This window comes from Brassica oleracea, chromosome C1, assembly GCF_000695525.1.
Source record: "Brassica oleracea var. oleracea cultivar TO1000 chromosome C1, BOL, whole genome shotgun sequence".
Taxonomy (NCBI): domain Eukaryota; kingdom Viridiplantae; phylum Streptophyta; class Magnoliopsida; order Brassicales; family Brassicaceae; genus Brassica; species Brassica oleracea.
The window spans coordinates 41,452,925-41,466,059 of NC_027748.1; the positions used below are offsets into that span (position 1 = coordinate 41,452,925).

The 13,135-nt window shown below is 36.2% G+C and overlaps 2 protein-coding genes across 3 annotated transcripts; one reads left to right on the forward strand and one right to left on the reverse strand.

The window, feature by feature from the left end:
* Positions 1-603: 603 nt before the first annotated feature.
* LOC106327115 lies at positions 604-3,356 on the reverse strand. Its single transcript, XM_013765167.1, has 2 exons — positions 3,205-3,356; positions 604-1,645 (listed from the first exon to the last, which is right to left on the reverse strand). Exons 1-2 carry the CDS (start codon positions 3,281-3,283, stop codon positions 627-629), a joined length of 1,098 nt encoding a protein of 365 aa, XP_013620621.1. The 5' UTR covers positions 3,284-3,356; the 3' UTR covers positions 604-626.
* Positions 3,357-6,072: 2,716 nt separating this feature from the next.
* Positions 6,073-9,846, forward strand: LOC106325010 (histone-lysine N-methyltransferase 2C). 2 transcript variants are annotated; one of them, XM_013763127.1, is made up of 11 exons: positions 6,073-6,188; positions 6,268-6,583; positions 6,693-6,861; positions 6,936-6,985; positions 7,066-7,158; positions 7,243-7,331; positions 7,477-7,555; positions 7,694-7,776; positions 7,916-7,994; positions 8,192-9,279; positions 9,391-9,846. In XM_013763127.1, exons 1-11 carry the CDS (start codon positions 6,157-6,159, stop codon positions 9,410-9,412), a joined length of 2,100 nt encoding a protein of 699 aa, XP_013618581.1. In that variant the 5' UTR covers positions 6,073-6,156; the 3' UTR covers positions 9,413-9,846. The 2 variants fall into 2 exon arrangements, with proteins under 2 accessions (XP_013618581.1, XP_013618515.1); XM_013763061.1 differs by having other exon boundaries at positions 6,074-6,188; positions 9,383-9,846.
* The last annotated feature ends 3,289 nt before the right edge of the window (positions 9,847-13,135 follow it).

Here is a 13,135-nt window from a genome sequence, read left to right on the forward strand (position 1 = left end):
AAAAACTAAATTAAACATTTATCTGAATTAAACATTTATTAAAGAGTTAAAATACATCTATGCTATAAGGTTAAATAAACTAGATTTAGAGTTTAGAGTTATGGGGTGGAGTTTTGTGGATATGATTTCAAAGTTTGAAAAATAAAAAAGAAATATTAAAATTTTCAAAATAAAATGGGTTATTTTGGTCATTTCCTTATTGATGACTATTTTGTGACAAAAACTTAAAAACGACTATTTGAAAAACGACTATTTGAAAGAGTTGCCCTACAAATTAAGAAAATTTAAATAATAAGTAAATATATAATATAAAAAATGGAAAACTATATGAAACATCTATATGAAAAATGTATAGTTTTCTGTTTTTCTTTAAAGAAATTACTATTCACACAAACATACAATTTAGAATTTTGTCGTTGTTCAGAATACAACGTTCAAATGAATAACTATATAGTTAACATTTAAAAATCAAAATAGTCACGCGGATTAACTCCTAGTATATATCAATAATTAACTTGAAAGCTATAACTTAAAGCCACAAGGAGCGAGTGCAAGACATAGAAAGCAAAGAACCAAGTCCAACAGTAAGAACACAAGATGCAGTGGTCATAAAGCTTACAATCAGTCTAAGCGACATGAGAAACCACAATCTGATCAATGACAGGTCCACATAGAGATCCAATATCGTTTTTCTTGGTATGGTAAACACCACTGAAGAAAGTAATCCTCGTTCTCGCCTCAAGCGCCTTGAACTTGAAACTCGCTGTCTTAACATGTCCTCCACCAACTGAAGTGTGTGTCATTTTCAACGTATCTCTAGCCGCAAAAGCTTCAACCATCATGGAACCATGACAATCGTTTTTAGCATCTCCAACAACAAAGGAGAGGCTATAGGTTTGACCTGGTGAAGTCCTAATAACTTGCGCAATAGCACTTTCTTTCCCTGCCACAAGCTCTATCGCAGCTTGTCCAAAGGGAACATTGAAGTTCTTGGAGTCTATGAACTTCACTGCCTTGAGAGACTCTATGATCCATCCAGGTAAAGGGGATGTAACATCATCTTGTTTAGGTGGGAGAAGCACTCCTTGCGTTGAGTTCACAAGACGGTGAGGACCTTCTTCGAACCCTCCGTTCTTCACCAAGTTACCTTCGGTGTACTCTGGATGAACAAGCTCTTTAATGGCCACAGCGTCCAACAAGGGACCACAAGCAGGGTCTTCTTGAACTCCAGGGTTATGGAAAGTCACCGTAACCTCAGTAGTCTTAGGGACGAAAGCCCACGCGTAGACATCACCTCCGAAGCTGCTGTAGAGTGTCTGAAGAGGTAAGTCACCGGTCTGAGGAGGGACGGAGACGCGAAGCACCTCTTCTTGTGCGCAAGTTCTTGATGCACCGAAGGTGAGTGAGTAGAGAGAGCCTGGCTTTACTTTTAGCTTCTGGGAGATCGTTGCTTCGTTTCCGAGCCTCACGGCGTGGACACCGTGAGCAACGGGGAAGAACATGCCTCCCGGTTGAGGTCCACCGGAGATGTACTCGACGAAACCGGTGGTTTCCCATTCGGGTAAGGCGGTTTTGCCGATTAGGACTGTCTTTTTCATGTCGGATTTCTTTGGTGACTCCTCGAAGTTTCCATTACGAAGGTATCCTGAAGACATAAACAGAAAAGAAATCTCAGATGACACATATAATCTTATACTTCAAAAACATAAAATCTTGATTTAGAGTAAGAAGAGAGTGTGTGCTATAGACAATTTAGGTGATGATTGTTTGGATGGTTTTTAGATTTTGTTTTTTGGTTTTTGGTTTTTAGATTTTGGTTTTTAGTTTCTGGTTTTTGATTTTGCAGTAGATTTTAGTTTCTGAAAAAACACGAATGGTGATTTTGGTTTCTAACTTTTGGTTTTTGTTTTTATAAAATAGTAAAATATTTAGTTTTAGTTGTTAGAAAACTTGAATGATTATTTTTGTTTGAGTTGAAATAAAAATTAATAGTAAAATATTACTTACTATGAACAACAAATAATACAAAATATTACGACTCAAAAAATAAATTTATTTTATAAGAGAAAATAATGTGAGCTACATAGATGAACCACAATTCTGATATATATATATGACAACATAATTAATGCAGTTTAAAATGAAAAGACATAATTAAAAAGTTAGAAAAACAGTTATATTTTAAAAATATTTTATAAATCAAATATTATAAATAAAAATATCAATAGCTAGTTTATTTAAATATACAAAATAAAATTTAAACTAATTAAAAAGTTAAAAAATAGTTATATTTTTAAAATATTTTATAAATCAAATATTATAAATAAAAAATTATCCTTTTGGTTTCTCAAAAATTTGATTAATGATTTTTTGGTCTGATATTAAAAAAAAAGTAATTTAGAAGTTTATTTCTTGTTTAAAAAAAATTAATAAAAGACTATATCACGAATTTTAATAAATAGTACCAATAGTAAGAAAATGAATCTTACTAAATCTTTTTTGTTTACAGTAATTATCATTTTTGCTTTTTTCTTATATTAAAATATAAATAAAATAAAAATAATTAAAAAAAAAAATTGGAAACCCACTGTAGGATAAGAAAAAAAATTATGAAAACTTGGCTTCTGGTTTTTGTGTTAAAAAAACAGTTATTTGCAAAAACTAGTTTCCCTACATTTTAGGGAATCTATTCTTTTAAAATCTTGATTGGTTGCAAAATGGTTTTTGGAAAAACAAAAACCAAAAACTAATCCAAAAACTACAAACAATCATCACCTTAATACTCCCTCTGTTCCAGCTAAAAAATTTCTACAATATCCACCAATATTAAAAATATAATAAATATTTACAATTAAATTTATTGTTTACTTTACTCAATAACTAACTAATGTTTTTTAGAAATATACAACTTATCAACATTTTCTAGAAAATCTATCATTTTGCAACAAAAAATAAATTTAAAAAATCTTAGTTTTGCAAACAGACGAAAGGAGTTTTCTTTTTGGAGTAAAAAGGGAAAAAAATTTATAAAAAATTTGTGTTTTTTACAAATTTTGGAATATATATGTAAATAATTTTTTTCTCAGTTAAATATTTTGGGAGCTATATATAAGCAAATACATCCACCCGCCTATGCTCAACACCGGTACTGAACAGAGTAGACCTATGTTCCAAATCCAGAGACAGAGAGAGTGCGTAACTTACCTTCATAAGCAGAAGCTCCAAGAGCAGCACCACATAAGACTAGTAAGAGAGGTAGAACAATGGCTTTAGGCACAGCCATTTTCTCTTTTACTCGGATAAAAGTGAGTGAGGAGCTTCAGGAGAAGAGGAGGAGAGAGAGGGTCGAAGTTGAGATTGTGAGAAGAAGACGATCTCGAGATGCTGCTATTTTATACAAGAAAAAAGCGAGTCGTGGAAGAGAGAGACAGAGGAAAGCACGTAGAAAGAGGTAACGGAACTGGACCCCACTGATGTATTTTGTCTGCCTGTCTTGCTGAGCTGAAACCGACTTTCTCCTTAATTCATGCTCTCTTATTTCGTATTGGCACTTGTGCCCTGCTTCACAACTTTTCACACATGTTAAGTTTACTACTAGATACGTAGGCTTAGAAAAAAAAAAGAGTTAACATAGGTTTCCTTTCTTAGCAATATTAAAGATCATTTTTTAAGGCGGGTCAAATCAAATAACTCCAAGTCGATGACAGAGCTATAACAGTAACGAGCGCATGCACTTTAGTATGAACTTTACCTAATACAGTACTAAAACTTTTCTTACTTGTGTTTACAAAATGTGAATGAGAAAGTATTATTGTTTGGAAAGATCGTATAAAAATTGTAGATGGGGTTTTTGAATATTCGTAACGGGATTTGCGGCAGATGTAACGGTAATTATGGAGCCGAGAGAGAAGGTGTTGGCAATTTTCTGGCTCTGGCTGGTTCCAAGAATAATTGGCGTTTTAAATGAATATATCCCAATTCCATACATAAGGGGCAAGAAAATCAGAGTGCATGTGCAATAGGTTATGTTAATAGTCAGCGAACGCATGTGATATACGTCACCAAATTAAGTTTGAGTGGGGTCCCTCCCCATTTTTCATCTGTTGAGATACTGATATGATCTGATATCCACACAATCTATCTATGCCTTCCTTATATCCATGTGCGGCCTTGTTTGCTTCATGATGCAGTTACTGGATTCGAAAATGGTTTAATCTTTTCTTTCTACAGTTTTACGAATACTAAAGGCAATCACTCAATAGATACAGTTCTACAATTTAGTAAAAAATACAACTAGATATTATTATTATGCATGCATGTGCTTTGCTTGGGAATATAAACCTAAAACAATTAAAAAAAAACAGATGGGTAGTAGCTAGGTTATATAAAATATTATTTTAGTAAATTTTCAGTCAGAAAAAATAAAGTAGTAGTTTGAAGATGCTTTGTTTCTAAAAAGACCCAAACTTTAGTATCAGAGGGCTCAAATTAGGAGATTCAAAAACACTTATGTCCTAAGGGTTAATGTGTTATGCAAGAGAAGTGTTGGTGTAACATCCGTCAAAGTTGATTTACCTTTTCCGATACACATCCGTTTAAAATTCTAGAGTTAAGTGTGCTTGGGCTGGAGCAGTGAAATGATAGTTCGTGCGAGTGATGCCAAAGCACAGGAAAAAATCATGTGGTGATTACATGATCAGTAAACATGACTTTCAGGCCTTGGAAAAATTAACGCACCACCTGTCAGACGGGATGAAGCACGGGGCCTACGGGCCGAGAGAGCGGACGTGGGTGGCCCATTAACCGTGGACGGTCGGGGCGTTATAAGTGCCATCAGAGCCAGGGTAGCCGTCTCGGTTCTAACCCGAGAGGCGTCTTGAGACCTGTCGTGGGACGCAACGAGGACGTTGCATTCTTTGAGAGAGGGTGAATTGTAACATCCTGAATTGTGATATGTGGAAATACTTAAGAATATTAATTTGGCTATCTATTTTACTAAAGTTAACTTACCTTTTCCGACACACATCCGTTTAGAACTCATAGTTAAGCGTGTTTGGGTTATAGTACTGAAAGTATGGATGATATATCGAGAAATGATTTGCGATGCCGTGTGAAGCCAAAGCACGGAGAAATGTCATGTGGTGATTGTAGGGTCAGTAAACATAATTTTCGGGCCTTGGAAAAATTAATGCACCACTCGTCAGATAGGATGGGGTCCACGGACCGAGAGAGTGAGCGTGGGTGGCCCATTAGCCATGGACGGTCGGAGAGTCATTCGTCGACAGGTTGAGGCATGATTTCCATAATACAATTCGAGGCACCAGATAGTTCAATACAAAATAACTTGTATATTAATTAAGCAGATTTTCCCTTTGATAATGATCTGTCGCATTTTGAGACGGCTCCTTAACGTAGTACGCATGTGCATCCAAGAAACTAGATCAATACGTTTTACTGAGCTAAATAACGAACCGTCAATCAAACTTAGCTAAACTCTAGCCATTCAACTTAGAAAGCAAAAACACACATGCACTTGAACAGAGATGAAGCAAGAACCACGAAACTACTCTCTCTCAATAAATAAAAGCCCAAGAGGAAGGAGGCTAAAAGCCTGATTTGAAAGAGATGAAAAGCCCATACATGTGTTCTTCAACAATCATCATCTCCCCAAAGATTATTGGGCTCTACCACTATTAAATTCAATCTCCCCTTTTAGAAAAGTTTAGGCCTTTAGGGTAAAATTTTTGTTTTTAACTAAAAATTCCAAAATTGTCGTGGAGGAGAAACAGATTTAGGAGCTGACGTGGAGGATTATGATTGGAGAAAAAAATCTTATGGCCTGTATCATTAAAACACCGTTTGATTAAGCTGTAAGATGAGAAGGCATCTCTACTGCCTCCAAAGAGTCCAAAACAATCTCAGAACTCACAAAAGAGACGACCTTCTCTTCTCTACCCTCTCTCTACACAAAACTACTAATTAACTGATTAATAATAATTATATTTATTATCGATCCTAAGTTAATAGTATTAATTTCTTTTTTTTATAAGAAATAAAAAATAAAAATAAAAATAAGAGCGAAGCGATCTCTAAAAATCAAAATCTTGGGGGAGGAATAATTGTTCGGGTGTGGGTGTGTGTGTGTGTGGGGGATAAATGGCCTTTCACGTAGCTTGCCCAATCACTTGGTATGTTATCTCTCTAACGCTTCACTATCTCTCTCCTTCGCTCTCTCGATCGATATTAATCTCTCGTCCTTCATCGCAGCCGTCGGATCTGCTTCTGCTCCCTAGGGTTCCCTCGCGATCTCCGTGTCGCCGATGCGAAAGAGGACTTTCTGAGAGGCGTTCGCCGAGTGGAGGATTCTCTGATCGATCCTTGGGGCTCTTCCGAGGTCGTTACGGTTCAGGTTAGGGCTCCGAAGGTTCGTAAGGATTCGATTGGAGATGGCGGCGTTGATGAAGCGGCGGCGGCGGAGGAGGCTTCGGCGCAGAGGAAGCGCGTTTCTCTACAGAGACAAGCCGCCGTTACGGTTGAAGCCGCCGAGGATTACGCTAGGAGGTTCGAATCTGGTGTTAATGAGGTAATCCCTTCGTTACCTATTGCATTGACTAGTGTTTGTTGTGATGATGATGATGATGATGATGATGATGATGATAGGGAGAATCGATTTTGTTTGTTTGTTTGTACAGCTTTCCTCAAACGACGAGGAGTTAGCTCAGTGTGGCGTGAATGTGATGTGTAGAATGTGTTTCTTGGGGGAAAGTCATGGAAGCGAGAGAGCGAGGAGGATGCTTTCTTGTAAAACCTGTGGGAAGAAGTACCATAAGAATTGTGTAAAGTCTTGGGCTCAACATAGAGGTACGTTGTTGTTATCCTACTTTCTCTGGCGGCTTGGTAAGGCTTTTGAAGTCTAATTGGCTGTAAGTTTGCAGATTTGTTTCATTGGAGTTCATGGAGTTGTCCCTCGTGCCGTGTTTGTGAGGTCTGTTGAATTTGGATTTTTCTATGCTGTGCCAATATCTCGGAATGTTTGACTAACTTCAGAGTCGTCGTATTATTTAGGTTTGTCGTAGAACAGGAGATCCTAACAAGTTTGTGTTCTGCAAAAGGTGTGATGCCGCTTACCATTGTTATTGCCAACATCCTCCACACAAGGTGCCTTACATATAGTTTGTTCATGCCATATTATCTATGAGCTTAAAAGTAAATTGGCTGATGTATGTTTTCTGGACCGTACAGAATGTAAGTTCTGGGCCATATTTGTGCCCGAAGCATACAAGATGCCACAGCTGTGATTCTACCGTCCCTGGAAACGGCCTTAGTGTCAGGTATACATTCTTAGTCCCTTGTAGGATAGGTTAGTTGTAGAAGTGACCAGAACAAGGCGAGTTAAGGAAGTTCAGAAGGATTTAGCTTTAAAATTTTCATTGACCATTTATTCTCTCTCTTTTTTTTTTTTTTTTTATGTAACAGGTGGTTTTTATCATATACTTGCTGTGATGCCTGTGGCAGATTGTTTGTGAAAGGAAATTATTGCCCTCTATGCTTGAAGGTATTTGTAAAGCAAAATGCGTCTTACCACTATCTTGATCTTTATTGTATAGTTTGTGATGCCATTGGCCAAAACATGCAGTTTGTTAAATTTGTACCTCAGTAATGTTGCGTCATCCACGTTGCTTATCTTGTGTAGGTGTATAGGGATTCAGAATCAACGCCAATGGTATGCTGCGATCTTTGTCAGCGCTGGGTGCATTGCCATTGCGACGGAATAAGGTTCTTCATCATTATATGCCGTAGATATAGTTATTGCGGTTGCATCTGTGTACTTGTTTTGAGAACTTTAAATATGCATAGCAAATGTATATCAGTTATATTAAATCTTAATTGTTTTCTTTTGAAAACTGTCGTGCAGTGATGAGAAATATCTTCAGTTTCAAGCTGATGGGAACCTACAATATAAATGTGCCACATGCCGTGGGGAGTGTTATCAGGTATGCATGTTCCTGTTTTAGTACCCTCGCTTCCTAGCCACTCAGGTCACTCTTCTGTTTCTTTTTATTTGTGTTAGTAGTGCTCGTAGAGCTGAGGGATTTCCTTTGGAATGGGAAGGGAAAGAGTAGTGCAATTTGCTAGTGTGTTAATTAGTTAGATAAGTGACCTCTGTTTCTTATTCTGCCTTGGTTCTCAGGTGAAGGATCTTCAGGATGCAGTTCAAGAACTTTGGAAGAAGAAAGATATGGTGGATGCAGAGTTGGTTGCTAGTTTAAGAGCTGCTGCTGGTTTGCCAACAGATGAAGAAATATTTTCGATCTCTCCATTTTCAGATGATGAAGAAAACGGTCCTGTGTCTGGGCGTTCAGTGAAGCTTTCTATCAAAGGACTGGTGGATAAATCCCCAAAGAAAAGCAAAGAGTACAGAAAACATGCTAGTAAAAAAGGTCATCATGCCAAGTCAGAGCCCCAACAGGATTCTGAAGTTCATCACGGGATGGAATCTCAGAGAAGCAGGCTAAGTGGTACTAAAATTGATAGTTTTGGGATTCAGATAAATGAACGATCTGATGTTCGTTCTTCTGTGGCTGGAATTTGCTCAACGCATGAACCTAGGATTGTGAAACACAAGAGGGTTGATGACGTTATGGTGACCGATGAAGAAAAGCCATCAAGGATAGTGAGAATAAAGTGTACTAAGCCTCATGATTCTGATAGCGAGGAGGCATCAGTAAAGGCAAAGAAGTTGGTCATTAATCTTGGCGCGAGGAAAATAAATGTCAGTGATTCTTCCAAGTCCAATGTTGTTTCTCATTCGAGGGACAGAGATCAGTCTTCTGGTGAGGTACGAACCTTGAAGATATCTGGAAGGTTTGGGAAAACTAAATCTGAAGGAAGTAAAGGTACTTTCGGGTCGATCACACAGTTCCCTGCATCAACAAGCGCAGGTAGTCATGTGGATGACAAAACATCCATCTCACCATCTTTACAGAAAGAAGCTAGACCCCTGCTGAAATTTAAACTCAGGAAACCTGATTCGGGAGATCAGACATCTTTGGCTACAACGCAATCTGAGGATGAAAAGCTGAGTTCTGGAAAGGGTCAAAGATCAAAGAGAAAGAGACCTTCAAGTTTAGTGGACAAGGCTTCTTTGGAGGAAGACGGTGAAACTCAGCAAGATAGTTCAAGGAGCGATGAGATGATGGATGCTAACTGGATTTTGAAAAAGTTGGGTAAAGATTCAATAGGAAAGAGAGTCGAAGTCCAAGGATCTCAGAACTCATGGTAAGTTTGATCTACTTTGACTTTTTAAGCGCTTGTGTTTTGTGTTGCTTTTTTGTATCCAAATCAAACGTCTAAAAACTAATAATACATTTCCTGTCTGAAGGAATAAAGGAACAGTAACAGACGTTATTAGAGACACGTCCACATTGTCGGTTTCTCTAGATGATGGAAGCATGAAGACATTTGAACTTGGGAAGCACAATGTCCGCTTCATACCGCAGAAGCAAAAGAGGCCGAGGAGTTGATTGGACCATCAAGCAGCGTTTTATTAGTCACTAACTTTCTGTGCGAGCCAGCTACATGAGAATATTTGTGTTCAGGCATTTCACGAGTTTTAAACTAGTTTTGGTGGTAATTATGAGAGTAACGCCAAACGTTGTAGATATAACTTGTGATACTGAAGGTAGATCTTGTTAAGGCTCGAGTTGTCGTTCCTTGTAACTCATTTGCACCAGGTTCATAATACTGTTTTTTCGCAAACTCGTGTAACCATTTTTTCTTTCTTAATTCAAGCATGTAAGAAACTGTTGTATTCTGTTGCTAAATATAGTATAACCAATTATCAAAGTGAAAATAATCAGGGAGGTTGCAAATTCTCATCAGTAGTTCTAGTAACTAACACACTCTCCTCCACACGTCTCTTTTGACAATCAAGTTCTCTTCTTCACAACTCTTGAAACCGTGGTCAGAGCAGACGTAGCTATTAGTCCTCCACGGTCCCACACACGATTTGCTTGATTAGCAAGCAACAAAATATGCTTCTTATTTCTCACAGCCCTAGATTTTCAATGCCATTCAGTGATGCTGGATCACAACTAGCTGGGGGCACACACACAATTTTACACTATACATATTTTTGGATTGGGGGCACTTGTACAAATATCAAGCAGAAATTTTCAAAAGTAGATGGGGGCACGTGCCCCCGTAGCTTATGCTCTACTACCGCCCCTGGTGATGCTATAGATCAAAACCAGAAGCATCATGAATCTTAAAACCTGTTTTCTAGAGTTTCATGAGGGCATGCTTCGTGAGTAAACACTCCATTAAGCAAGAACGGATCACTACTTGTTTCATCTCCCTTTAATCTCATAAATCATGTCTGAGTTCTTGGTGTCATTTGTTACTCTCTTGTATCGCATCACAAAAGAACTGCAGAAAATGCAGATTGTTTGTGCTCGTCTTATCCGGAGGCGGAGGTGGTGATGATGGTGAGAATGAACAAAACCTTACATATGTAAACTGATTACATAATAATTGTTTGCTAAACAGAAATGCATAACTGAAAGTATTAAACCGGAATACTATACCCAACCGATTACATAATAACTGTTTTCTAAACAGAAAAATGCATAAATGAAAGGAGTAAACCGGAATAATCTAACCCAAATTAGTAAACCGAAATTAACCGGTTCTATAACAAAAACGGTGTGAAAGTAAACATAGCTCCTCACGAGGGGTGTCAATTCGGGCTGCCCTGACCCAGTCCGACCCAAATTCGATAATACCATAAATATTTGAGTCCGGTCCAACCAGATCCCGAAAAAATTTAGGTCTAGAACTTAAAACCCAACCCGACTTTTATATAATTATAGGGTTTTTCGGATTTTTCGGGATTTTCAAAAAATGATTTGTTATTATCATTTCTATCGTTTTAATTCATCTTAATTTCCTATAAAAACTCAGTCTTAACTTTTTGTTTTAAAATATAAAAGAAGTTTAAACTTTTCTTTTTTTTATCAAAAATGTTTTATTTTTTCAATATGCTTTTAAAACATATTATAAACAAACCAAATTTAATAAGATTTAAATAATGAAATATAAACTTAAACTAATATATAAAGAATAAAATTTATGATAAACAGGGTCAAATGTTTCATATTTTGTATTTTTTTTTTAAAACATGTTGTACATAAAAGAAAAAAATACAATTCTAAAATTTAAAATGTGACACTTGTAATGATCAAATAATAATGTGCATTAACAATTTTCATATTTTATTTATTACAGTTTGGATCAAAAATATTAAAAAATCAATATTAATAATAGTTTTGATTGCAAAAATGATGATATTTAAACTAAAATATAAAATTTTGGGGTTTCGTACCGGTCTTACCTCAAACGGACTTAGGTCCAAACTAGGGCTGGGCACGAATACTCGTTACTTACCCTATACTCGTTACTTGACCCGTACTCGCCTCGTTTTTCAAGTACTCATCGTTGTCAAGTCAAGTATCAAGTCGTTGAGTTTTGATACTTGCAAGTACAAGGCAAGTAACAAGTATCACAAATAAGTTAACGACTCGACTTGATATTACTCGTTAGTTGTTTTACGACTGAAAAAATGATAACTAACCATAAAACCCAAAGTCCTAAACATATTTTTTTTGATGTAACAAGTAAACAATACTTTCATATCAGAATATACGTAGTTTGTTCGTTCTTCGTTTTTATACTAGGCTCAAAAAATTTATTTGAAATAACTCTCGTAGTTTTACCAAGGCGAGTAACAAAACAAACTTTCATAACCTCTCTGATAGAATATTATTATCTATCAAGTAATTCTTAGAAACTCGGAAATATATCCAACTAATTCATAAGTACTTGTAAGTAGCAAGTAATCAAACAAGGTAAATAAATTGCAAGTAACATATTTTTGGACAAGTATTCGAAAAAACAAATACTCATTTTCGACAAGTCAAGTACAAGTCTAAAAATATTATTAATCGTTCAGGGCAAATCAAGTATCAAGTATACTTAAAAAAAAGGTAAATATTCGGGGGTGTTCAATCCGGATATCGGTTCAGTTTCGGTTCGGTTTTTTTGGTTTTTTGGTTTTTTGGTATTTCGGTTAGTAAAATATAACTACCATTCTAAATTTATATTTACTTCGGTTCGGTTCGGTTTATATACCGTCGGTTTTTGGTTTATTCGGTTTTATACCAACACATAATTATTTAGTTTGGGATCATATTATATAAATTTTAGAGTCATATTGTCATCCAGTCATTTACTAAAAAAATATTATATTTTCAAATAAAAGAAGAAAAAAAAACGCTTATACATTCATATGAAATAATCAAATCTATAATTAAAATCAAATCTTGAAATTTTGAAAATAAAAATAAGAACCAAAAGAGAAGTATGAAAGAAAAGTTTTTCAACTCTTCCATATTTAGTGTTCATCAAAGTCATGCTTCTTCGAGTGAAATTTTGTTCGTTTATAAATGAGAAAAAAATTGTGAACAATTTTTTCTAGTTATTATCCATCAAATTTATAGCTTTCACTTCAATTTAATCAATGCTAAAAGAAAGCAAAATGATTAAAAGAAGAAGACTAAGAAAATAAAAAGCCTCAGTTGCGATGAATTTTTCTTTAATTATTTTTTCAAATTAGGATTCTTTATTACTATAAAAATATGGTAATAATTATTAACAAATGAATAACTTATATAACAAATAGATTTTCATGTGAGGTTATAACTTATATAGCAACTCCGCAGCTTCCTTGGTCTCGCAAACTATTACCGAAGATTCATCAAAAGTTACAGTGTGATTGCAAGGCCCTTAACCTCTCTTCTCAAGAAAGATGGTTTTACATGGAAACAAGAAGCCGCTGTCTCATTCAAAGACCTTAAGACTGCTCTCACCACTGCACCAGTCTTGGCCCTCCCCGACTTTGAAAAGACGTTCGTTGTTGAAACAGACGCTTCAAACACAGGCATCGGCGCGGTTTTGATGCAAGACAACCACCCTATCTGCTACATCAGTCACGCATTGGGTCCACGCCACCAAGCCTTATCTGTCTACGAGAAAGAGCTGTTAGCTGTGGTTCATGCAGTCCAAACCTGGAACGCAT

What these genes read in the sequence shown, in the direction of transcription:
- LOC106327115 (XM_013765167.1), bottom strand. Translation starts at nt 3,283, where the DNA reads ATGGCTGTGCCTAAAGCCATTGTTCTACCTCTCTTACTAGTCTTATGT. An exon ending in TGGAGCTTCTGCTTATGAAG is followed by an intron (nt 1,646 to 3,204) that starts GTAAGTTACGCA and finishes TTATGTCTTCAG; the next exon opens with GATACCTTCGTAATGGAAAC.
- LOC106325010 (XM_013763061.1), top strand. Translation starts at nt 6,157, where the DNA reads ATGGCCTTTCACGTAGCTTGCCCAATCACTTG. An exon ending in GTAGCTTGCCCAATCACTTG is followed by an intron (nt 6,189 to 6,267) that starts GTATGTTATCTC and finishes CCTTCATCGCAG; the next exon opens with CCGTCGGATCTGCTTCTGCT. An exon ending in GCCAACATCCTCCACACAAG is followed by an intron (nt 7,159 to 7,242) that starts GTGCCTTACATA and finishes TGGACCGTACAG; the next exon opens with AATGTAAGTTCTGGGCCATA.